General features: G+C 41.8%; 1 protein-coding gene across 19 annotated transcripts in view; it reads left to right on the top strand.

Moving 5' to 3' along the window:
- PKP4 (plakophilin 4) overlaps positions 1–27,033 on the top strand; it is a 252,134-nt gene that overhangs the window by 206,152 nt on the left and 18,949 nt on the right. For 13 of the 19 annotated variants that reach the window (XM_067741838.1, XM_067741841.1, XM_067741839.1 and 10 more), the window contains 4 exons: positions 5,449–5,581; positions 6,938–7,151; positions 22,398–22,581; positions 26,898–27,015. In XM_067741838.1, the coding sequence (XP_067597939.1) occupies positions 5,449–5,581; positions 6,938–7,151; positions 22,398–22,581; positions 26,898–27,015 (649 nt within the window). The remainder of the gene's footprint in view (positions 1–5,448; positions 5,582–6,937; positions 7,152–22,397; positions 22,582–26,897; positions 27,016–27,033) is intronic. The other 6 variants (XM_067741842.1, XM_067741840.1, XM_067741845.1 and 3 more) reach the window with 1 other exon arrangement.

Raw genomic sequence — 27,033 nt, 5'->3', positions numbered from 1 at the left:
CTAGTTGGGGTGAGCAGGGGCTACTCTTCTTTGCGGTGCACAGGCTTCTCATTGCGGTGGCTTCTCTTGTTGCGGAGTGTGGGCTCAGTAGTTGTGGCTCACAGACTTTAGAGTACAGGCACAATAGTTGTGGCGCATGGGCTTAGTTGCTCTGCAGCATGTGGAATCTTTTTGAAGTCCTCACAAGAACAACAGACTAGGGCACGCTACTAGATACAGAAATTCTCAAAGGGGTTTTGAATTGTAGGTAATTTAGACCATCCCTTGGCTGAATCTGCAGAGAAAAGAATAGCTACCCAGAAAAGCAGTGAAATATGATAAGAGCTTTGAGTTTAGTATGCATTCCTGAAGACTTCAGTTTTGACCTCTGATATGAGCTGATTCATTATAAACAAGGATTTCGTGTCTGATAATATACTTCAGTTATTCATAGTATGATAATTTCATAGTCTAATGCATAAAACTGTTATGGCTAGCTTTGATTATGTGAAACTTTACTGATAATGCATTTTGTAAGACGAATAAATGATTATCTTATAATAGGTGCATTTATTTATTTGAAACTGGAATCCAAGTGAGTTTAAAGTTTGAATAGTCAAACCATGAAATTAAAAACTCATGATAACTATTACTTAATTTTTAGTTTTAAAAATAGCAAATTTTACTATTTTTATTCACTTCTAAACTTACTTCCTCTGTCATTAATGCTACATTATAGTTAACCTGAAAACTACCCTACAAGACTTAAGAAGTTGTTGATGTTTTATACATAAAAGGAAATGTATGAGTTTTTTTTAATAGTTGTCTAGTTTGGAAGCAAAATTTATCAATAGTACAAATAGTTCATCTGAAAGGAGTAACAAAGTACTTGTTATGGAAAGTGACAGTGACTGAAAGAATGACAGCATTCATGGTGTTCTTTCTGAGGATGGCTTCAGCTGTGACATTCAACAGAATAATTTCATTTACCATCTCCTTGACCTTTAAGGTGTTGTCAAATATTTTACTTCTACATACATTATCAAATCCATAATGTAGTGTTGTTATTTTTACTGTAAATAGTCAGTTGTCTTTTAAAGAAATTAAGCTAAATTAAAAAGATGGTCTTTATATTCACCTGCATACTTAGTTGTAAATAGTTCTCTTCATGTCTTTCTAGAAATTCTAGTTTCCATCTCCACTCATTTCCCTTCAGCCTGAAGAACTTTCTTTAGCCTTTCTTGTGTTGCATGTCTGCTGGCAAGACATTCTCTCAACTTTAATTTATCTGAAAGTGTTTTCATTTACTCGTTTTTAAAGGATACTTTTGCTAGGTATAAAATTCAGGGTTAATAGGGTGTGGTGTTTTTTTTTTTTTCAGTCCTTTAAAGGATGTTGTTCCTTGTCTTCAGACCTCCATTGTTTCTGATGAGAAGTCAGCCAACATTTGTACTGTTGTTCTCATTATGCAACGTATCTTCTCTCTGGCTGCCTGTCAGACTTTTCATATTATTGTTGACCTTAAGCAGTTTTACTCTAACAAGCCTAGGCATAGTTTTCTTTACATTTAACCTGCTTGGGATTCACTGACATTCTTTTAAATATTGGTTGATGATTTTATCAAAATTGAGACATACTCAACCATTATTACTGTAAATATTTTTTCTGGCCCAAAATTCACTCTCCTCTCCTGGGATAACTTGACATCATCTCACAGGTTACTGAAGTTCTGTTCTTTTTTTTTTTTTTAATCTTTTTTCTCTGTATCCTTCATATTGGATCTTTTTTTTAAATTAATCTGTCTTCAGATTTGCTGTGTTTTTCTTCTGTGGTCTCCAGTCAGTTGTTAAGCCCATCCAGTGGATTTTTTTTCTGACACTTTAACTTGGCTTTTTTGTAGTTTTCATGTCTCTGATAACATTCCCCATCTATTCTCTCCTTACATACATCTTTTGCTTTACGTCTTTGAGCACATTTATAAAAACCATTTTAAAGTCCTCTGATCATTCCGACATCTCAGTTTTCTCTGGGTCTGTTTCTATTATTTGTTTGTTTACATCTTTGAGAGTCACATTTTTCTGTTTCTTCTTATGCCTAGCAGTTTTAAATTATATGCTGATTGTTGTGGATAATACATCGTAGGGACTCTGTATTATGTTGTCTCCTCTTAGGATTCTAAGTTTCGTTGTGGAAAATAACTAAATTACTGACAAGTGCTTTTGATCCTGTCACAATTGGTTCTGTTCTTTGCTAGGACAGGTCTATTTTAGATTTATTTTACTCCTAGAACATGGCCCTGACTCTGTGGAATGGTTCTTACTCCTAAACAGCTATTCTCCACCAGACCTGTACATGTACATGCAAGGCACGTGTACAGCCCAGTGCTCAACTAACGACTTGTGCGTAATCCTTACACAGACTTGTTAAATCTCCTCTGCATAGCTTTCTCCTCTCCAATATCCTGCCCTGCAAATTTTAACCTCTTGAGCATCTCCAAATTCCAATCTTTCCCCCTCAGTTCACTTAGACCATCATGCCCATTCAGACTTGCTTCCTGTGCCATGATCCAAAAAGTGCCCTCAGGCAGAAAGCCAAGTGAGTACGGGGTTCCCAGGGTGATACCCCCGCCCCTTCAAGGATTGCATTCTTGTGTTACTTGTTGTCTAGGGCCTGAAAACAGTTTCCTCACACATTTAGTCCAGTTTAATGGTTGTTTATGGGAGGAAGGCAAAGTCCAGTACTGGTTACTACTCTATCATGGCTAAAAACAGAAGTCTGGGCTTAGGTTTTAATGAAGCAAATCTTGGCAAGCATTGGTGCCATCCAGCCAGCCCATGAATTGATAGAAGTCTTTCCAGGGTAAATTTCTCCTGAAAATCAAGGTTGGAGTTGGTGTCAACTGAGCCTAACTGCCCATCTCCAGCGGGAGCCCACCCTTTGTGTTGTCTGGCTCAGGAGGCACCCAAGGATGCTAGGAAATCTTGACCATCCCTGTGCCATTTAAAGAGAACAGAAATGTGTATTTGTAATGATTGAGTCCTCACGGAAAGATTAAATCACACTCCTTGCACTCTGTTAATTACCTTATAGATTTATATATAATAGACTTTAGATAGATTTTCATCAGAAATAGTTAACATAGTATAGTTCATTTTTCAGGGATGATGAATATTAGTAAAACATCTTTCATAATGCAAAGTATGTAAACTACTTTAATGTATATCACCACAATTTAGTCATCATAGCCAGCCTAAGAAGAAGTTAGACATGATAGTTTTATTGTTCCTAATTTACAGATGGGGAAACTGAAGTTCTATGTAAATGGTTTTCAAAATCACATCACAATTGAAGGACCTGGGGCTTAAACATAGGCAATCTAACTCCAAATTCTGTGCTTCTTCTGCTGCGTTATCCTGCCTCTCGGCGTTTATGGTCTTCTTAATGCCTGTTAATGACATCACCATCATCCAGTCTGTTCCCCAAGCTGGAAATCTCCATCTCACCCTTGATTTCAGTTTTCAGTAGATCATCTGGTTGCCGTGCAAAGAATAGTTGGGGGAGGGAGTGATATTTGAAGCAGAGAGAACATGTAAGTGGCATGTAGAGGGTCCAGCCAAGATAGAAAGAGTGGATGGATTTGGTTTATATTAAATATTTTGGAGATAGTCAACAGAGTTTGCTGATGGATTGGATGAGAAGGATAAGGGAAAGAGAAAAATCAAGGATGGTCCTATTTTGAGCAAATGTGGGGATAGGGGATCGTCTCCTTGCCACCAGTCTTTTGATTCTAGTATATTCTCTACTTGGCCACCAGAGTTATCTTCCTTTTAAATGTGACCTTGTTGCATTCTCTCACGCTTCTGCTTTAAGACCTCCACCAGCTTTCTGTTTCTTGTGCGTGGTGATAACATATTAGACCACTAACCTCCACCTCTTAATTACTAATCCCGGGTCCCTCGTCTATCTATATCTAATGTTATTTGATAGTGCCTACCTTATGGGGCAACAGTCAAGGTAAGTGAGATAATATTTATAAAGCTCTTGACAGAATACCTGACGCAGATAATCTCAATACGTAATTATTCATGTTATTGCTATTAAGACTAGACTTTTTTAGTTTGGCATACAAGCCCCTATACATAAAATTATGTCTTATTCAACGCTTGTATCTCCAGCACCTGTTCCGGCACTTGTAGCATAGTAAGAATGCACCAATGTGTGATATGAATGTGTGTGTGCAGGTGTGGAATGACCTGACCCTCTGTAGTGGATGTACCAGTTCATACTGGAGCCTTCCCAGAGAGGCTGTGGGCCTTTAAAAACTGGGCCATAGAAGTATCACTGGGTCATTAATTTAAAGATTTATTTTTAAGTTTCTTCAGGATTAATTCATTTTTGATTAACAGTTTACTCCATCCTGTTATCAAAGTCTGCAGATTTGTTGCTTTGTGAACCATTTGTAAGAAGCTGGTCTTTATGTAACATAAGCATAAAATCACATTTAACAAGGATTCCAAACAGTGAGCCGATCAAGTTACATCAGAAAATCTGACAATGTGATGTTACCTGAAAAAAACATAGTATAAAAGTATGTATGTATATTTAATATGATTGTATACTTATTGTACAAGAAGTGGGATAGCACGGGGGTGAGGGCACAGACTCTGAAGGCAGATGCCTGGGTTCAAATGTTGTTCTGTTGTTGACCAGCTGGGTGACACTAGGCAAGTCGCTTAGCCCTTCTGCTTCAACCTCCAAATCTACAAGGTCAGTTTAAGAATAGATGAACTAATATACATAAAATGCCTAGAATAGTGCCTGGCACGGAATAGTATGTGCTATTTAGTAATAATCCAATTCTTTGAAAAAAACTCTGTACACACACATGTGCACACTTGCCTGCATATGTTGAAAAAAACACCAGTGGGAAATGTCAACAGCTGTTTTCTCTGGATATATGGTTACTGCAAAAACATTTTTTATCATGTTTTATGTTTCTTATAATCGAGAGCAACCATATATATTAAATTTCTTAAAAATCATCAGGCACACAGTATTTCCACTGGCTTTTGCTCCTCCCTCCTCAGGAGTGACATCTCACCTAGCTGAAGTGCACTTGTTTACCTGAGCCTCACACCTGCGAATTTCTTACATAGGTAGAAAGGCATAAAATTAGAATCAGGAGGAGGAAAACAAGAATGGAAAAGTTACCCATATTAAGAACCTCTTTGTTACCCTGAATCTTTCTCTGCATCTGTGCATCATGATTTCTTTAAAATCATAAGCATCTGTGATATGTTCATCAGTGCATAAAAATTATTTACATACATACATATATATATATAGTTCTTTTAGGATTTTTGTAACTTCCCATTGTCTCCGCTGAGCTCTCTTCTCTGACAAATGTTTTGTTCAGTGTATCGGTAGAACACAGGCCTTCCTTTCTGAAGCCGCGTTTTTCTCGTGCAGGGAGTTTGCCTGGCGTGATCCCGAGTTACCTGAAGTCATTCACATGCTGCAGCACCAGTTCCCGTCAGTTCAGGCAAACGCAGCAGCCTACCTGCAACACCTGTGCTTTGGCGACAACAAAGTGAAGCTAGAGGTACAGGACCAGTGCCTGGGATGCCAGAGTTGGCAGGGCGGGGAATGGGGAGGGCCGAGCAGTGCCTTTCCGTTTAGCAGCTGCGTGCTTGAGTGCTTAAGAAATGACCAGATGCGATCTAGAGGCCCTTTTCAAGGGGTGTTCTGATACCAGTGACTCTTTTACTTCTCAGCTTTGCATTTCAATATTTCTTGGGAAAATCTGGGATGAGATCATTTCTTGAAGTACATTTAGCATTTTCAAATCAGGTGTCCACTCATTAGCTTATTCATAAAACATGAAACAAAATCAATTTAACCTGCATTTTAAAAGTATTTTCTATAAATCTATTAGATACAAATTATAGTATGTACTTGTAAACTCATGTATTTTACGAGATTCTGGTCAGAATCGGTGCCAACACACAATTAAGTAAAGGATTTATAACCATTACTAATACCGAACATATATGAATATTTTATTTCAGATTTTAAGCTTTTGGGGCTTTTACAGAAACATAGTGAGTCATTGATATTGGCTAGATTTAACATTTTAGACTTTTTTTCCTCCTGCAGTGTCATATGGAACTTAAGCGTTTTTCACCCCTTAAAATTTAGAACGACACACAGTTACAGACTAAAGGTGAATGCAGTAAATAAAGCCCAAAAATATGCACATAAATATTAATGAAGTGACAAATGGAAGAAAATTTAGGGAGAGTCACCTAGAGAAACAGTTCTAGAAAGCAAATGACTTCAGTCAAAAATCTCTTCCTGGGGCTTCCCTGGTAGCGCAGTGGTTGAGAGTCCGCCTGCCGATGCAGGGGACGCGGGTTCATGCCCCTGTCCGGGAAGATCCCACATGACGCGGAGTGGCTGGGCCCGTGAGCCATGGCCGCTGAGCCTGCGCGTCCGGAGCCCGTGCTCTGCAACGGGAGAGGCCACAACAGTGAAAGGCCCGCGTACCGCAAAAAAAAAAAAAATCTCTTCCTGTGTTGTCTTTGACCCTGCATACAGCTTTGTTGTGGTCGTGTATTTGTGCATTTCATGTGGAAGTGACAGCATAATCCCTGTGTACATTCGGAGGGTTGGCGTATGACCATGTTACCTGCATGTGGCCGTTAAGCCACCTAAGCCTCCCTTCCCTTCTTTAAGCCATGAACCTGTGAAAAGAGCTTCATCTTAGAGAACTTAAGATGAAAATTTATAGAACATCATCTTAAAATTTATAGAACATGTACTTTTTTAGAATAAAAAATAATCATTTGAAATGATCTGGAGTTGTATGTTTTCTGTGATCTTTCCATAACAGACTTTTGTTTGATCTCTGATTGACCACATGTCACTTAGGCCTGGTACCTAATATTTTTCATTCTAGGTGTGTAGGTTAGGGGGAATCAAGCATCTGGTTGACCTTTTGGACCACAGAGTTTTGGAAGTTCAGAAGAATGCTTGTGGTGCCCTCCGAAACCTTGTTTTTGGCAAGTCTACAGATGAAAATAAAATCGCGATGAAGAATGTTGGTGGGATACCTGCCTTGTTGCGACTGTTGAGAAAATCTGTCGATGCAGAAGTAAGGGAGCTGGTCACAGGTGGGTAAAGAATGTGATCATGTCTTGGAGGAGATGTTGAAAACCATCTAGATTCTGCCCATGTATGGTGGCGTCGTGAAGGACTTGGAGGTTCTAGGTTGGAGGTGACAATACAGTGCTCACAACTGTGACAAAGGCTGTTTGTAAGTTAATCTAATGATTCAGAAGGTACTTGCAGTGCTGTAGTCACCTCGACTAGTATCATTTATTGTACTTGTTAGTGCATAAGTATCAGCTAACAGATGTCTTGTCACAGAGGGCTGAATACATCATTTTTCATTACATATTCCATAGTAATTACTTGTTTTAAATAGACTGGCTCTCCTTCCTTATGAAAATAAACTGTACTTAATGGATTGGCTGCCTTCCACTTCAGTTCAGCCTGTGTCTGAAAGCCTGTTAGTATCTCAGATGCTTCTCTGGGTACTGGAGATATAAAGCTGAATAAAACTCAGTCCCTGCCCTCAAGTAGCACTTCGATTCCAGAGGAACACAAGTGATTTTCTGTGAATGTCAGTGAAACGTGCAAGTGCTGGACTCCGTAGAGGTTGCATTGGGAGCACGGCAGATGGGTAGGGAAGTTCTCTGGTCAGTGTGAAACCAAAGCTGGCCTAAAGGTTGAGGAGGCATTGGCTGGGTATACAGGGGAAATATTTCCAGTCGCAAGCAGAGGCTCGGAGACAGCATGGGTTATACAGGCGGAGCTGCCAGCAGGAGGGGGATGCTGAAAGGAGACAAGAGCAGAGAGAAACACAGGCCTGGTTTGGGGAACTTGTGTCCCACATGCAGTGGGAGTGATTACAGGGCATGGCGTGGCTAGTTTGGGCTTTTATATGCATTCTTCCAGCAGGCAGTAGGGGTGGGGGATTGATTTGAAGTAGATGAGCCTGGCACCTGGGAGGCCTATGAGGAGGTCAGTAGTCTAGAGATAATAGCTTGAACTGTATCAGTGGTAGAAAGAAGGGGTGGGCAGTGGAGAAGAGGAAACAATGAGAGAAATATTTCATGGCCAGGCCACGATGGTCCAACATGGGGAGTGAGAGTCCCAGAGGAACTGAGTGATGCTTTGTCTTGAGGTCAAGCTGAGAGAACAGTTCTGCAGGAGGGCGATTAATGACAGCACTGTTTATAACAGAGTATTAGGGGGAAATACTGAGTATTCATTGGTAGGAAAACGGTTAAATAAATGGCAGTACATTCACACAGTGAAACCACATAGAAGGGCTAAAATAAGCGCATTAGAGCTATCTGTAGCAACATAGATAAATCTCTAGAAACATTGGTAGAATGATAAGCACAGCATGACACTATGGTATAAATTTTAAAATATGCAGGTTGAAGCTATCTTTATTTTTTGATATAGGCACATGCAATAAAGGTAAAATTTTTCATTAGAATGGTAAAAGACAGATTCAAGATAGTGGTTACCTCTACAGGGTGCGGGTAGAGAAAAAGGCATTGAGGAGTATAATCTGGCTCCACTTCTTTAAAAGGAAAGAGAAATCTGAAACAAAGAAGACCAAATGTTAATACAGTTGATCCTTGAACGACCTGGGGGTTGGGGGCCCTGACCCTCTGTGCAGTCGAAAATCTGCATATAACTTATGGTCAGCCCTCCGTATATGGAGTTCCTCCATATCCACGATTCCACATCTGTGGATTTAACCAGCCACCAATTGTGCAATTCTATAGTTTTTACTATTGAAAAAAATCTACATATAAGTGGATCTGTGCAGTTCAAACCCATATTGTTCAAAAGTCAACTGTATTTAACAAAGCTAGGGGTGGTGGACATCTGGGTGTTTGTTTTATATTTGCTATGCTATTTTTCATGCTTGAAATAGTTAATTTAAAATGTTTTACGACATTTCTTCCAAGTGAATCCCATTCTCCACTAGCTTCCACTATGAAATCAGAGCTTTAGGTTCTGTCAGCTGTTATTCAGTAATACTTAGGAATGTAGCAAACCATCTTGAATCTAATATTTAGTTAAGGGGAATCAACTTTCTCATAAGATATTCATGTTCAAAATAAGTACCCTGTACTTCGAATAAGGTATGAAAATTACGTACTAAAACTAGAATGCACTTTATATATAATCTTAAACTCCAGAATGGACTGCCTGCTCTAATGTAATTTGAATATTAATGCTTTAACACATCTCAATTACATATTGATTTATTAGTAAATCAATTTAGCTCCCTCTTTATAAAATGCTTTTGAAACATCAAACCCTCTCACACCAAAAAATAAATTATTTACATTTACATACTATGTATTGTGTGTATGAAATGAAAATTAGAACAAGCGAAATAAAATTAAGAAAAAAAATTATAGACATATCCATTCTAGAAGTTAGCACAATCACTGTGATTACACCCAAATATTTGTCCTAAGCCCCCTGTTAGGAAGACAGTGTTATTTGCAGTATATGAGTACTTTCTTTCCTCGTTTGATGTTTCTTTCCCATCGTTTTGAACTCTTCTGTGAACGTTCAAGTAATTCCTCCCAGTAATACACCTGTGCAGCCAGCAAGGCTGCAGAATGATGTGTGCAGGCTCCCTGAGGGATCAGCAGTGATCCAGGGTCGACCTGACCTTGGAAGCACAGCTTCTACTAGATTTGGTTCTGTTTTGATTAACTAGGCAGATTTATCATGACTTGGTCCTTACATCCTTGATGTGCAGCTTTTTTCTCTTCTTCTGTCATAATTTCCCACGGGAGGAAGAAGTCTTGACTGCATTTTTGTTTCTGAGGTTTTATCCTTGGGAGAAACTCTAACAGTGTCTTTCATGAACTGAGCTCAAGGAGTTTGTATGATGTAGTGATAAACAAGAAGTAAAGTGTATGAAAGTTTGGTAGTTTTTTTTTCATTTTAGAATAAATCAAATTTATTTGAAGTAGAGCCAGACTTTACTATTAAGGGCTTTTATGTACTAATTTTCCTGGTGCGTACTCTGGATGTGAGTGCTAATTTAGATGTTTCACTGCATATATCCTCATTTCTGTTTGGGAACAGTACTAAGTTGCTGAGAACACAAAAGTTTTAAGACTTGGACCTTGACCTTGAGAGAGGATATGAGTTTTCATAATTCAAAAAGCTATTTCCCTAATAGATTGTATCAGTTCCAATATAAAACTAGCAACAACCTCTGATATTTCTTTTTTGGAAATAGCTGCCTGTAGCTTTTAGGCTTTTTTTAGAAGTATTTTTTGGCCATACTTATAGGTTAGGGAATATTAAGAACTGTTTTATAACTCTGTACTTTTACCTGGAACAGTTTATACTGATATGTGGACAGATTGCTTATGAAACGTTTTCTTCAAAAGTAGTCTTTGCTTTGGAATGGCAGTAGTGTGTGTAAGCAATTCACTGAAATGACAATATGTAAAGGAGTCGGACCAGAGGACTTCAGAAGTGAGTTTCCAGTTTCAAAATGCTAAATGTCAGCCCAAGTTTGATTTGTACCTAAACACTATCTACCTAATACGAAACTACCAAGTCATAATAAATCGAGCATAGTTGCTTGGGGTCGTGTGTGTATTACATGTATACATGTATTTGTAGGTTAAGATTTATGGAGGCAAGAAAACTTATTTATTCACATTTCTCAGTTCCAGAATTTAGTGGTACGAACTTTAACTGATGATCAGTAATGTTTTAAGAGCAGCTAATCCCTGATGTATTTTAAAGAATGACAAAATCAAGAGAACCTTGAGCTCTTTCATTAACTATTCCTGAAGTCAGATACTCATACGCTGTCTCTTATAAAGCACAGAATCACAAGGTTGGAGGGGACCTCCAAATTCATTTTGTCCAATCAGCCATCCAACACATGGAGCCCCTGTACGGCTTCCACACAAAGTAGCTGCCCACCATGTGCTTGAACCCACAGGGATAGGGGGCTCATTACTTCGTGGGATTAAGACTGAGCAGCACAGTTGTCCAGAAAGCAACAAGAAGACATTAAGTGTGACTTGAGAGGCAAGGAAGATAAGCCCTCAGGACCTCATTTTGCCTAAGAGTAGCCCTACAAGAGAAGACCAGTTAGCCCCAAATCCAGCCTTCCAGACCTTTCCTAACCAGGAAAGCATGTCCCCGTCTGAACCATTTTCATTGAAACATGTCTGCTCCAAACATGGGTAGCAGGGTGCTATGTGACTGCATCACCCACCATTCCCTATCAGCTGCCCATCTCCTAGAAGATGTCCTTCCAAATTTAATGTTCTTCCAGTGTCTCCACAAAATACTCTGGCGCTGACCAACCTTGCACGGTGCTTGGCCTTTGTAGGTACGGCCTAAGAGTTCTTCACTGTAAACTGTAGTCAACTTAGGGTCATGAAATGTTAAAGCACAGTGAACCATTGTGTTCAAAATATTGTGTTATTTGAAGAAATTACTATCCCCTTGAAACTAGGTATTCTATTGTCCTTAATAAGTAATTCAACCTCGTTATTAATTCAAAGCCTTTTCTTGCACTTCCCTTTGTTTCAGTCTGGCATTTTTAACGCACTTCAATGCAGAAATTTTAGCTATTCTTTTTAAAAGATGTCTTGCCTTTGCTTTAAATGTAATAACTGCCCAGGGCCTGCATTTTTGGCCACATCTTAATTTGCAGAGGTAGGAAGGAAAAATACTTTTGGCCCAGTGTATTTTCCCAGGACAGTGTGGCTGTCATTGTTAATTAAAATAGTTCTCTAGTATGTGACGTGATTCTTGTGTTTTCTTCACTGTGTTGAACATGTTCCAGGTTGGAACCTAATGAGCTTTTCTTTCAGTAATTGCTGATATGTGTAGGTGCTTAGGCTGAGGTTTTTATTACAAAGGTACTTTTTACCTTTATTGTGCTTAAACCTGAAAGCTGGATGAAGTATCGTTGTTCCCCAGTTGGGTTATAAAATGAATGTCTGCTAGGCCACAAACTATGGGTGGAAAGTGGGAACATCTTGTCACTAGAAGAGATATGTTGAACTCATTTGTTCAAGATAATTAAATATGTTTCTAAGCTAGGATATATGAGTTTCAAGTTATTGAGCATCCTGAAAGCATCGTTTTTTTAAACTATATAAATTGAAGATATTGCATAGAATCTGCAGGCCTACCTTTTGATGCACCAGATGTCCCAAAATTATCATGCTTCTCTTACCCCACTAACACTGGTGTTAAGTACCAAAAAGTAGCCTTTGAATAATAATGGACTTTGTTTAAATGACTGCTATATTCACATTCCTTCCAATTTAGCAAGAGATTATTATTCCTCCATATGGCTAAGTAAAATATTTCCACCACACTGTTTATTTTAAAATGTTTGGATGCCAGCAGTAGATTCCAGACGCTATGAAGAACGTGAAATTAGGCGTATTCCCTTCCTGATCATTAGCTCCTTATTTCTAATTAGACAGTAAATTAATAAGAAAATGATAGTTGGGTGCCAAGGAAGGGTACATGGACCAGGCTCAAGTTTAGCAAAGAGCAGGACATCCTATAAAGAACCAGAACCTAATGGACATGCATTCAGCCTTTTGGATGATTATGTGCCATTACAGAATGAAATGATTACTAAACATGTCCCCTTGGCCTAACTAAGGTGCCTTCAAAACAGTCGTTTATTCCCTGGTGCAGAGAGGAGTTGGCCTCTTACTTTCTGTCCTGCTTTTTGTGGGCCCCTAAGAGCTGTCAGGAGTCTCATGGGTAGTTTTCAGAAATCCAGCAACATCACCTCCCAATTCCGAGCCCAAGTCAGTAGGATCCTTACCACTTGGCCCTCTTTATAAAATAATAGCAAGAGGAACGTGCACTCTCCTATTTACTAAACATTTCAAACCATAAAAATTAGTAATGAGAAATAAAATGACAAAAGTTTCATTGGTAACAAAACAAAAATAGTTTAATAAATGCAACAACTCTTAATTCAGAGTCACAGAACTTTGAGCTGGAAAGGGCCCTAAAGAAATCTTCTATTCTGCCCCCTGTAGTACAAGATGAGAAACTGGGATACAAAGAGATTGAGTCCAGAGGTTGGGTTTCTGACATGCAGGCTGGAGCTCTTCCTTCCCTGCCTCTGCCCACCCTGGCCCATCCCCAAACTCTGGGGGAGGGTGCAAATGCCCATTTTCACATGTCATTTCCCTTACTCTCTCAAATTACCACCAAAAAGGGAAAAGGGAAAAAAAAAAAATCCCATAATATCTCAGTTAGTCTCTGAATTTCACCCAGGTATATAAATATTTTTGAACTTGGTCACTCGCACAGCCACATCAAACTAATGATCAGGTATAATCCTAAAGCTTCAGGTTGCTTAGAAAACACGTGAACTGTGATTTTAGTCTTGTGAGTATTTCCGGATTCACAGTCTGAGTATGAGAAGATTTGCCCTTGGAAGTGGACTATGACATGATATTTTGTGTGCGGGCTTCCGAATGCCGAGTAAGATGCGGCAGTCAAGCGGGGAGACTCAGAGGTTCCTGTAGAATTCAGGTGGTCAGCCAGTGGTCAGGGTGGGGTCTCTCAGCACAAGACAGTCCCCGTAATGACACTCCCTCAGTAAACTAGACAGCACGTCGGTGTGAGAAGGATGAGAGCACATGACGAAATTCTCAAAAAGAGGTGCCCAAGAGACCCCAGCCGGGTCCCTCGGGTACTTTGCAGTTTCTGAGTCTGTCTTATCTCCCGTGGCTTAGGACTGGAGGCACGTTCGTCTCTAAGCTTCTTCTGCTCGGACCAGATGACAAAGTGGAAGCCTTAGTGCCGTTACAAATGAATAAGCACATTCCTGGAACACGTAAAAGTCAGCTGTAGAACCTGCAACTGTGGGACTTTGTCCCAGGGAAAATCTCTGTGGTAGTGTAAATAAATTCTCTGTCAGAGCATGAAACGACCTGAAGAGCACCCAGGGTGGCCGGGTCACTGCTCCCACTGCCACCTCTGCATCAGAGCAGTTCTCCCAGGGGGCTTTCCCTTCACGTGACCCGTTCGCTTTTACAAACTCCCCGCTAACAGAAAGAATCATCCTTTACGTGCCTTACGGGCAATGCTTAGTCAGCAGTTCTGAATTTTAAATGGATTGATTTTCAGAGGAAATGCCTTTCCAGGGTACATAGGACTGTATGCCTCCATGAAGTCACTAATCCTCTCAACCTACCCCTGAAGTTGGGAAATTACGTAGGTAAGAAGATATGGTGAAATGCAAAGTGGCTCTGTAAACGGAGCTTTAGAAATCGATAGATCTTCTCAAAGGTGCTGTGATCCACCTTTGTACCTGAAAAATCACAGAAACAAAGGCTTATGTTCTTTAAAGACTAAAAATATAAAGATCTATCATTCAGGTCCTTCGGCTGGGGACAAATTTAAGCAGCAGGAACAGTCCCCTTCAGATTGAATATGTAGGCTGGGGCCCTACCGTGTGCAGTGTCTGCGGCCAGCTCAAGTCTTCGGTTCCACACAGCCCCCTCCTGGGCAGCTTCCTTCTCTCAGATCACCTGAGCCCTCACTCACTGCAGTGGGAACCCGAGGTCCTGACCACCATGACCACAGCTGGGCCTGACTTTGCCTTCCCATGCCTGGCATGGAGGATGCCTCAGCTGGGCCGGAAATCTCAGGGAGCAACGAGGGACACAAGGCAAGCCCACCAGGCGGGCCAGGCCAGGCCTCCCTGCAGGACCCCAGCTCTCGGGGCAGCTGCACTGCCCACCACCTAAGATGCCAGCTGTGCCAACCAGCAAGGAGTGTAGCAAAGCCTAGCCTGGCAGCAGGGGTACAGGAAAAAGAAAGCCCGGAGCCGGGCCTGTAAGCCAGCTCCAGGACTGCATGTTCAGGTGCTCTGCGGCTCACTGCACACGTTTTCAGGAACCTCTGCTAAGATGGTCTCATCTTGGGAACCCTGGAAATGATTATCCACCACCGTGACTTGTTTTCCTGGGAATTTATCCAGAGAAAGGCATTTCTATAACTGAAGACAGTCCTTTTGTCCCACTCTCACAATAATTGCTTTCCCATTATTTCAGTTCTGTTTCAGTTTCGTAATTTATTCACAGCATTCCAGTCCTGGTGGAAAGTTTGAGTCATTTACCTGAAGCCACAAAATGGCAGACACTTCTCACACTACCTTTTTCCCGCTACCCCCTTGATTTCCTTATTTCTCTTACCTGTACCATATTCTCACACAGGAGGTGAACTGTTGGCTCATCTTTGACGTCACCCTCAGCTTGCGTCGGGCTCCAGATTCTCATCACAAGCACTCACTCTCCCTTCCTCTTTGCTTTCCCATCCCCTCTGCACTCCTTCAGGCCCTCATCACATGCTCCCTGACCTACTGTCCTGGGACACAGGCTTTGCCCCTCCTGGTCCATCAGCTTCACTGTCCCCTCCTGGGATAATGCCCGTCCCTGCAGTCCATCCTTCCCCAGCTGCCGGTCCAAATCTGCAGCCCCTGTCCTCCCCTCACCTTCTGGGCCAACCCTAGCCTCAAGGTTTCCCCACTCCTGCCCCTCCCAGCTGGGAGGGGCACCCCCCAGCCCGCTTCTCCCTGGCCTCTGCCCTTCACATGCCAGCTCGAATGCAGTGGTTTCCAGTTCCACACCAAGGCAGAGGTTTGCCTGCTAAGAAAAACATCCAGGGAGAGGCAGCATGGGATCAGGAGTGAGTATGGGCTCCAGAGTCAGATCCACTTGTTTCCTTCCAGCTCTGTGAGCCCCGGCAAATCTCCTCACCCGGTACCAGCTGCCCGGTGAGAAACACAGTACCTGCCGCTTGGCGTTTCTGTGGAGCTGGCCTTACTGCTCTTCCTACTGGTGGGTGCTTTGTCAGAGCTGCCTGGTGCTGCAACTATTTGTGGCAAGGCCTCCTGGGAGCAGAGGGCTCACCTACTTGTACCCCTTAGAGCCTGGCATGAAAACATCCCTACCAGCACTTTCCAGTAGAAGTGTAAACGCAGGGCACGTGTCATTCTGAACTTCCTAGTAGCCACATTAAAAAGGAAAAAGAAAAATGTGTTTATTTTAATAGTGTAGTTTGTTTAACCCAGTAGTTCCAAAGTACCACTCCAACTTGTAAGCAGTATAAAAACAATGAGGTGTTTTACATTCATTTTTTTCATACCAGGTCTTCATAATCCAGCGTGTATTTTACACTTACAACACATCGCAGTTTGGACCAGCCACATTGCACGCGCTCGATAGCCACATGCAGCCAGTGGCTGTCGTATTGGACAGTGCATGTCTAGGCTGTGCTTGGGTATAAGTAACATGTGTCTAAAAGGCATGAGGTACACAGCTTTAATGCCGGAAGGGGGCAGGGATGCAGGTGACCGTGTTGTGACAAGATATAGTAGCCATAGCATCTTGTCATTACTCTGCCCAACTGAAAGTTGCAGAGGTTTATAAAAACCCTACTGGGGTTAGGGAAGAGCTTCGGGGCAGCTCCAGAGAGAAGAAACGGAGATGTGTTTTTGCTAGATCCTGGGTGTTTCAGCCAGAGACCATCTCGGGAATCACGATGGAGGCGTGTGCTAGGAGCAGACAGGGGCCCTGGGTACAAAGGCCCATATTCCTGCCTTGTTATCCACAGACTATGGGTTTACGAGAAGCACACATGCTTGGACGCTTATATGCAACCTGCAGCCTTGATGTTTTATATTTTCACTTTTAGTCTAATATTTCCACCCCTGCAAGAATGCTTGCAGGGTGGGTATACACGACACCAGCCTGTTCCAAGCAGCCCGTTGGATGCAGAATAGCCAGGAGGGGATGAACATATATACCAGGCAATTCTGACCCCCAGAGAGCTGAAGCATGATAGTGACTTATCAGGATGCTTGCTCTGTGCAGGGAATGATGCGGCCAAGATCTCGTTGTCTCTTCTCTGATTTAATGCTCTTCACACCCCTAAGGCTTGGGTGCCTCGTGGACATCTCATGAAAGAGCATGTCTGAAACAAGAATGTCAGGAACAGACACTGAGCATGAGGCCAACTCATGAAAGAAAATGCAGGGGCATGTCCAGTGGTGATATTTGAAGTTGCACTAGCACTTTTTTGGCTGTTTTATTTTTCTTTTTTGCAATGCCCATGAACCCTTGTGTTGTGCAGTTTCAGGAGGAGGGGTTGTTTGTTTGGGTATTTTTTTGATAATTAGGAAGCAGCAAAAATTGAATACTATATAAAAATTAATGGGTTTAGATTTCTTTCATATCAGAAAAAGAAAGAAAAACAGTTGCATAGGCTGTTATGTATTTATGCTACCAGAGAAATAGCATTTTCAAAATGTTGTTTGGTTGGTTTTCTAATGTCCTTTAAGAAATGCATTTTTCAAATGGTGCTATTAATTAATCAAGTAAAATCAGTTTCTGATTTAACTATGAAATTATCATTTGGCTGTAAGAATAGCTATAATGCTAGTTTTAAACGTGCACTCTTTCAAAATTCTGTGGCCTAGGATTTATGTGAATGGTATTTTAATTACTTTATTCATTCTTTGTGGGGAAAACGAACTTTCATCTCTTACGGCAGTTTCTCATTGTGGTTACTGGTTACTCATAATTATGTGTACTTTTTCTTGTGGTAGAGAATAAGCAGCGTTTTCTACAGTAGTATGCAGGAAATTCCCTAATAATTTCAAAATGAGTTTGTTTATATATATTCTTAGTTCTCACAACAAATAGCTAATTGCTTTAAATAAAAACCTCAAGTTTCCTAAACTGAATTATAGTTTATTTTTAACTTTCTTTTAAGGAACCAAGAGACAGTGGAGTGTGCTGCTAAATATTTTTGAAAATAATTTTGCACTAGGACGTCGGAGCTGGAGGTTTTCATGTTGATGGAGAATGCTAATAGTTCTGTATTTCTCATCTGTCTCGCTACATATGGGAGCTGGTGTATTTTCCATTCATTACTTACTGTTCTAGGAACATTCTCCCTGACCCATTAAATGAAGCCCTAGACAGAGTAAGTGGAAAGAACATTGTTTTATTACTGCTTTAGTGAGGCAAGTGCACACAGGTATTATTAGTTGGTCTTAAGAATGGTGCTTTTTACTTTGAGTAGAAAAGCCAAAGTAATCATTCCGTAGCTAAGGCTTTTAAGTTTAAGTGAACCTTCTTCATCCAATGTTGGTTGATCAGAACTGGTTGTTTTGGCTTTCCATAACCTCTATTTTTGAAAAAGAAAATGGGGAGGAAAAACCAATGTCTTGGAACTTGCTTTGATGTTCAAAATGGCGAGTTAAATCCTTACCAAATGTAGTTTTTTGCGTTACATAGCAAAGTACAGGATTAGAGGGATAATGTAACTCTTAATGCGGGATCAGAAAGCTGCCTTTGTGCGGATGCCACCGACTTAGCAAAAATAGAATCTTTCATTTCTTCTGATCAAGAATAATTTTGAACATTTTTTGAAGTTGCAGGAGAGGTAGCTTTAATTTCTGTAGCAGACTGATTTTAAGAGTCATCTGAGGTGACCGAAAGATAACCTAGTCAGCTGGCCTACAAGTCTACTGAAGGATTACGTATTTTTAAGTAATTTCACATTTTATAATTGGGCAACACCGGTCCTTTCTTTCTGCAGTCTGAGGGATGGGGATTCAGGCATTTCGGTGTAACTTAACTTCTGGTTCTGGGAGATGGAGCAGCAACGTAATTCTCCTAGCCCCATAGCTAGGGTGGTAGTTTCAGCAACCATCCGTTTTGGCCTTCGTGTGAAAAGCAGGCAAAACTGTGCTGGCAAATTCCCTTAAAGATCCAGCCCACTGTTCTGACCCCCTCCATGTACTTACAGACCTTCAGGGACACTCTCAGGATGCTCAGTTTTAAGAAAAGGTGTGAAAAGGAGGGAATACATACTTAGGTGCTAAATCTGACAGGCAAAAAATAAAAGGGAAATCTCAAAGCAAGTACAGGCTATTAAATTGGATCCATCAACATATATTTCTGAGCACCTGTTATGTCCCCTGCATATGTGTAACCAGACATATAAAAGAGTGGGTAATAGAGTGTTTCTTACTCATTATACTTGCCTAATGAAATTTAATATTAAATTTAGAAGAAAAAATGCTCATCATCCTGTAAAAGTGATTCACTTTGTTATAAAGCAGAAACTAACACACCATTGTAAAGCAATTATACCCCAATAAAGATGTTAAAAAAAAAATCAACATGTAGAATTTCAAGCCTACCAAATAATTAAATGGGAAGTGAATTCATTTTGTGCATCTTGACTCTTTAAGGTATTATGTGTAAAGCACACAGTGTCTGGCACAGAGTAAAACCATAGTAAATGGCCAGGTTACTATTGTGTATGTTGATTTACGAATGTTTCTGCTCTCCAATCCCCTGTAGATGTAATGGCTAATAGTAAACTGTAGAATGACATATAACTCCACTGGTCATTCTAAATGCCTGACAAGGAAAAGAAAGAGCCAGACAAAATCCTTGTTCCAGCACAGAAAGTCAGGCGAATCCACAAACCTGGGAACTCTCCTCTTGCCAGAGTAGATCTTAGAAGTAGCCAGGAGTGGAGGCAGGAACCATGAAAAACAAGCTGTTCTGCCAGCAGTCGGAGAACTTCTAGGCATCAGCTCCAAGATCCAACGTGCTAAGTAAGAACCACCCCTCTTCTTAGTCGTGTTTTCACCTGAAGCGTGTGACTCAGCACTGTTTAATTTTCCGTAGAGATGTATCTAATTTTATCCCTATAACCTACAGTATGATAGACTTTACTTTGCATAAACCTTGCCTTAAATTAACGTTACTGGAATGCATTTATTCGGTGAAGTAGAACGTAGCTTATTGGAAAATGCAACTCTCCCCCATGTGTAGAATTTCATGGAGTGAGGACTTTGAAATGCTTTCACAGAGAAAAACTGTTCCAGTGGCCTTCAGAATCGCATGTTATAAAACTGTCATCAGGAGAGGTTAGGAAATGACCCTTCCCCACCACTGGCCTCTGGGCCACACGCTGCCCCTCTGGCTGACTCAGGCCCCAGGCAGGCCCCTTCAGAGCGCTGGGTGGGGTGAGGTTGGCCTCGTTGGCAGAAAATGTTAAAGCCCTGTTCGTGGCGGCTGCTATCATCCATGCTTCTGTGCCTCAACCCACTCTCCTTCTGTCTTCTCTCCCCTCACCTATCATTTGGGTCAGAACCAACCTCCAGAGACTCGTTTTTCATCCTTAGTGCCCAAGGTCTCTTCTGTGGTCATCCGTCCTCAGATACTTTTCCCCTAATACAGTGCTTTTCAAATGCCTTTTAGACACAAAACCCTTTTTTCAAACAGAAACATACAGTGAAGCCCAGTATTGAGAACAGATAAGGATGGAGCTGCTCCCAGTGAACTGGGATGGGATCTGGAGCCCTGCCCCCAGTTCTCACCCACCTCCCACATGGCTGCCCCTAAGAGCCCAGCGGAACCCCCAGAGTCCAGGGAGCCCGGTTTAAACCCACTCACATACATGCAGCCAGTTTTATCAGAATCCACAGAGAAGTAGCTCAGCTTGTGGAGTTTCAGTTCACTTCATAAGCACCTGCAGTGTGCGCCGTCCTCTCGCCAGGACCGTCAGCCACCGGATAGTTATGGAAACGAAGGTCTGTCCTGGTGGACAAAACAAGCCTTCAGAGGCAAAGCAGCGTCCTTCCTTTTCCCGATGCTGAACTGTCCAAATCCCCCTCGAGTCCGAGCCTCACTAGATGGGTCACCACTGAGGCTGAGGTCCTGAAAAGCTGTGCTTATGGTGGGCTGTCCCACCCCAAAGGGTAGGAGCAGAGAAAGGATGAAAGTCTTGGGGGAGCAAGGGAAACCCAGTCAGCAAGGCCCAGACATCAAAGCCAAGTGAGAGAGGAGTCAGGACCCAGGGCGTTTCCCAGGACAGGGCCCAAGCATCTGCCTCTGTCATCGACCATCCCTCCATGGTGTGAGTGGGTCAGGGCAGGTGTGTGGGGAATGGACGGTCCTCTTGGTTCACAAGTATTGTTTTACTGTCTTCAGTTCTAGCCCTTTGCTTGAACCCCTCCTCCCGCCTCCCTCCTTCGTAAGGGGCCCTGCGATTTTAGGCCCCGAGAAGGCTGCTGCTCAGGCAGTTCACAGGCTGGCTCCTTGGTCGCCAGAGCCAGAGCAGCAGTTTTCAGCCTTGTCTCTGGCTCAGCACTCTAGATCAGTCATGTTCACAAGCCTCGCGTGCTTCCATGGACACAGGCAGGCTTTGCCAACTCCTTCCCCTCCACAGGCCTCGAGCGTTTTTGTGTGTTGATAGTTCTAAAATCACTATACTGACTGATGCAACTTGCCAGGGATACATCAGGAGTGTAGGGCTCTGAAGATCGAGCTGTACCGTCTCTCCTCCACCCCATCCCCTCTTACTTAGGAAAATGCATCAATGTGAAAATGACATTAGAGTAGGTATAATCCTGAATTTGCTCTAATTTCTAAGAGTAACTATTAGGAAATATGTGCTTTATAACAATAATTTAACCCTCTTATGGTTGACACAGAAACGAGGACCCTCTAATATGCTTATAATTCAAATAACACTCTAATAAGCAACATTTAAGGTCTGGTGTCCTAGCAATATTGATACGAATTACAATATTGGGAGCTTTTAATTTATTGTTAGTCTCGCCTGTATCCAAAAAGGAATGGTAGTAACTTGCACATGCTGATAAAACTCTTAACGTGGAAATAGAAATGTTTAAACCTTATCTAAATATGGGAGATAAGACAAATGTAACCACCCTTTGTGCAAGTTACTTCAAGCGTAATATTTAAGCATGAGCTTCCTGGTAGCAAAAGTAAGAAAAGGAAGTGTGATGAAGAGAAAGTGTCCTTCTTTTGAGAAAGAGAAGTTCTTTTCAAGTACTAAATGTTAAAAATGGTTTGTCACACACAACACTGAATGTAAGGGATGATACAATGAACCACATTTTTACAGCCATCACAGATGCATCATATTTATGACCCTTGATTGGATTGTGCCCCTCCCCCTCACAGAGTAACTCTAATTTGCTTTGCAAAACCATAGTCATCTTGCCTGATAGATACATAGGCCCCGAAACTTAAGATAAGGACGACTTGGTAATATACTGCCAGAAGCTTACATATGTTCAGTCAACATTTATTAGAGGCCCATCCCCAGCCTGGTTGTAAATTCAGGCCATAGATTAGGTTTGGGACAGGCTGAATTCCCATCAATTAAAGCTAATATGTTTACTTCATTACCAAAACTGCAGGATTTCTAATTGATCTGATATTTAAAATCTCATTCTTTAGGAGTTCTTTGGAATTTATCCTCATGTGATGCCGTAAAGATGGCAATCATCCGCGATGCTCTCTCAACCCTGACAAACACTGTGATCGTTCCACATTCTGGATGGAATAACTCTTCTTTTGATGACGATCATAAAATTAAATTTCAGACTTCACTTGTTCTGCGTAATACGACAGGTTGCCTGAGGTAAATTTTTGTTTCTTCTTTACGATTAAGTCTGTGATTAAATAATATGTGTCATAGCTAAGTTGACTTCAGGATGATTTAATATTTCATTTCTATTAATATCTCTCTAAGTTTCCAAGTTCTTTTTTTAATTTAGACCACTGGGCTTTGTTATCCTATGAGGAGAACATTGTGAGCACAGAGCAGTGGCCTGAGAGACATTATCTTATAAACGACTCTTCTATAGATCAGTCAAAAAAGCCCTTTCAGTCTGAAATTACTGTCAAAATTCCAGTGTTTTCCACTCGAGCAGCATTTCTCTGGTTGTCACATTCTGATTGCTAATGTGTTGGCAGCCTAGTGTTTGTTTAAATTCAAAATGTGGAAGTGCAGACTTCAAGTTATAAAGTAACTCAGTCACGGGGATGTAATGTTCAGCAAGGTGACTGTAGTCACTAATATTGTGCTGTAAAGTTGAAAGAGGCTAAGAAAGTAAATCTTAAAAGTTCTCATCACAAGAAAAAAACACTTGGTAACTTTGGTGACAGACGGTAACTAGACTTATTGTGGTGATCATTTCACAATGTATACAAATGTCAAATTATTGTTTTGTACACCTGAAGCTAATATAATGTCTGTTAATTAGACTTCAGTCTTTTTAAATGTAATAGTTAAAACTTTTTTGCTTTTAAAAGGGTGCAAAAAGGTATGGTTTAAGCAACCATTGGGTTTAGAGTTTTATAAATAAATGAAAATGAGCCCAAATACTCTTTTCAGTCATTATCTTTAGCATTTAAAATCCTTAAAGCCTCCTTTAACTGTACACAGTGCTGCTCATTATTTGCCATTAACTCTCCATCAGCTCAATTTCCACCCAGTTTCCCAGGCTTACTGGGAACTTGAAACAGAAACCTTGGGGCAGAGTGGCCTGGTGACAACAAGAGTGGGCTCTGGCTTCAGACAGACTGACTTCCTGTCCCATTCTGAGCCTCAGTTTCCTCATCTTTACAATAGGGGTGATAATAACATCTCAGAGTCGTGAAGACTCAGCTTGTATAAAATGCTTCGTGTAGTGTCTCACACGCAGTGAGCGCTATTTACTGTTTAGGCTAAGATGTCTGAGCATCTCTACACCAGAGCTCGAGGGAGGGGCCTGGGCTTCTGCTCTGAAGCCTTCCGCTATTGTGATGGGTAACTGGGTCAGGGGAGGGGGCGACAAGAATCAGGCTCCTAGAAGGCAGGCCAGTTCCCTGACTCAGATTCCTGCATCACCGAACGGGTCACATGGCCTCTACTGCTGATCTGTGGGGCAGCATCTCATCTCCCTGTACCTGGCTCAGGGGAGGCCGTGAGCCCTCAGCTAGCCTGCCAGGCTTCAGGGGAGGCCCAGGGACAGGACGCATGCTCAGGCTTCCCCAGTGGTTGAAGGCTATTAACAGTTGGTGAATGCCTTCTGTGTAAACAAGAAAATAACAACAGATGCCATTTAAAAAATAGGGCGATGTAAGAGTTAGTAGGTGGTCACTTTGATGGTCAGGCGGTCTCTCATAGGAGGTGAAGTTTAAGCCTAGTCGGAAATACCACAGGAGCTGCTCCTGTGAGGGCGGGGTGGGGGAGGGGAGGAGGACGCACTCGAGACAAAGGGAACGGGGAGTGTACAGGCTCTGGGGCAGGAAGGGGCTTGAGGCTGGAGCTTAATGGGCAAGGTGCAGAGTGAAACCAGTTACGTCGGATTTTTTAGATCAGAGCAAGGAGTGCTCCACGTGCCAAGTGTCATGGGGAACCATCAGAGGGTCTACTCACAAGAGTAGGAATGGTTTCTGGCTGTGATGGGGGCGACAGTGGGGGCAGGAAGGCAGATGATGAGGGTGACAAAGGCCAGGCACCAGAGAGAGGTCGGCAGAACGGAGTACGTTGTGGAGGGAGAGGCTGACAAGGTTTGCTCATGGACTGAATATGAGGGGCGAGGAAAAGGGAGGAAGTAAGGACAGCGCCTAGATGTCTGGCTGGATCAGCTGGGAGCACGGAAGTGCTGTTGATGAGGTCGAGCAGAGGGGCGGAGGAAGGGTGGAGAGAGCAGCTGAGGGTTTTGTCTGGTCCACTTTGAGATGTCTGATTAGCTATCCATGTGGATAAATGTAATGTCTGGATAAACGAGTCTGGAGTTCTAGAGAGGGGTTGGGCTAAAGATAAAAACTGGGGAGTCATGGGTCCATAGGTTGTATTAAATCCAAGGAGCAGAAGGAGGCCACCCAGGAGAGCACCAAGATAAAGATAGGAAGCGACCACAGTAGCCCTGGGCACTCCAGAGGGAACCACAGGCAGAAGAGGCTGAGAAGGGAAGACAGCAAGATGAGAGGAAAAGCAGAGGGGTACCGGATCCCTGTTAGAGGAACAGAAGAGGTCAACTGTTGAGAGCTACTGGGAGGTAACCCTGGATAAGAACCGTAGAGGGACTTCAGCTATGGAACGCTCTGTTGTCATTCAGTCATAAATAATTTATATTTTCTACTTTTATTTTCTCTTAAACCATTGTAGCAGGAAGCCTCTAAGATGGACGCAAAAACTCTTGCCTGCTAGTGTTATGCCCATGTGTATTCCCCTTTCGTTGAGTGAAATCCTTCAAATAAATAGTAGTTCTGAAGTTCTAGATGCCACTTCTGAGATTATGTTACAAAGAGACTGGCCTATGTCTTGCTCACTCTTTCTCTTGTTGCCTCATTCTGAGCGAAAGCTAGCTGCCATGGTGTGAGCTTCCCCAGGTAAAAACCCCCATGGCAGGAACTGACGTCTGGCAAACAGTGAGAAGCTGCGGATTGCCGTAGTCACGTGAATGGACTTGAAAGTGGATTCCCTGAGGACTGGGAACGACCACTTGTGTGAACTGGGAAGTAGATCCTTCCGAAGTTGAGCCTTCAGATAACTATAACCCCAGATAATAGCTTGATTGTAGCCTTATGGGAGACTCCAACCCAGAGGCACCCAGCTAAAGAAGCACCTGAATGCTGGACCCAGAGAAACCATAATACAACAAGTATTTATTTTTTGAGCTGTTAAATATTGGGGTAATTTGTTATACAGCAATATATAACTAATAGAATCATGAATTAAAGAAAAGTATGTATTCTAATATCTCAAATAAGTGGGGCAGATGAATTTATATGATTTCTAATTTTATTTAATTTTAGTTAGGGAATATATTTTGTGTAATATTGATTGAAGATTCTTTTATGTTCTAGTAGCCAGTCAGTGTTGATATAGGTTTGATAATATTTAACATGGAGTTGAAGATAGTGTTTTCTCTTTGTATGGGACAGATATGCAGCTTCTTATTTTGTTTATTCCCGTGGTTGATATTCAGCTGATTCAGACTTTGTACTTCAAACTGGTTGTTAAAGTCTAACATCTGTTCTACTTCGTTGACACCTTCATATGATGAATCAGTGCCTTTGTTACTTTGGCTATTAAATATTTTTTAGTAACAAACAAACAAACAAAAAGAACAGTAGAGGGATCATGCGTGATAGTATCTCTGGCCTCAGAAAAACAAAGGTGAAAAGAAAAGTCATTCCCGATCCCCCTTACCTAGTCTAAGTTTTACAAAATCTCAGAGTTAGCCTAGAACCCTTGTTAATGGCACATAAAATAGAGCCTTATAATTTGGTATCAATTCACGAAGTTGAATTGATAGCACAAATTTCCATATGGATGAGACCTAAAACAATTTTCAGGTTTTTTAATAATTAAAAAGATGAGAAAAATTGTGGCATGAGCAAGTGTTCCTATTTAACTTGAAATGTTTATACAAGAAATATGTTTCCTCTGTTCATTCAAGAAGCATTTATGACCACCTACTACATGCAAAACATTTTAATAGGTGCAGGAACTGCAAAGACCTTATGACCTAACGAGGGAGGTAAAGGATGTCTGAAAACAGCAACCGTGCATGGCTAGCAAACATCCTTTTACATGGTGGGCACTTCCTAATTGCTTCCTATGTAGCAGCTCATCTCTTCCTTACAGCAACCTTACGAGGTAATTACTATTATTCCCTCTTTCTTATGTATGAGGAAACTGAAGATAAGCCCCAAAGTAATTATTTTAGGAGGTTAGAAGGTGGCCCATCACAAGAGAGTTACAAAGTTCAAGTGCCCCTGCTCCCTTCTATTTGTGTGGCTAATGGGGGGCTGGCTATTACTGTGAGCTCCCTCGAGATGAAAATGCAGGCTCCAAATGCCTCTTCAGACCAGATCTACGTGCTGCTGTGTCACCCGTTCTCAGATCATTAAGGTAAGGCTCCGCAGCTAACGAGCTCCCCCGTGCCTCTGCCTGTTTAGGAATCTCAGCTCCGCGGGGGAGGAAGCGCGAAGGCAGATGCGATCCTGTGAGGGGCTGGTGGACTCTCTGCTGTACGTGATCCATACGTGTGTGAACACATCTGACTACGACAGCAAGGTCAGTGCCCGCCTGGCC

The sequence above is a fragment of the Pseudorca crassidens genome, chromosome 6 (assembly GCF_039906515.1).
Source record: "Pseudorca crassidens isolate mPseCra1 chromosome 6, mPseCra1.hap1, whole genome shotgun sequence".
In the NCBI taxonomy this organism is placed as follows: domain Eukaryota; kingdom Metazoa; phylum Chordata; class Mammalia; order Artiodactyla; family Delphinidae; genus Pseudorca; species Pseudorca crassidens.
Note: the sequence above shows the minus strand (reverse complement) of the source record. Positions and strands in the feature narration are given on the sequence as shown.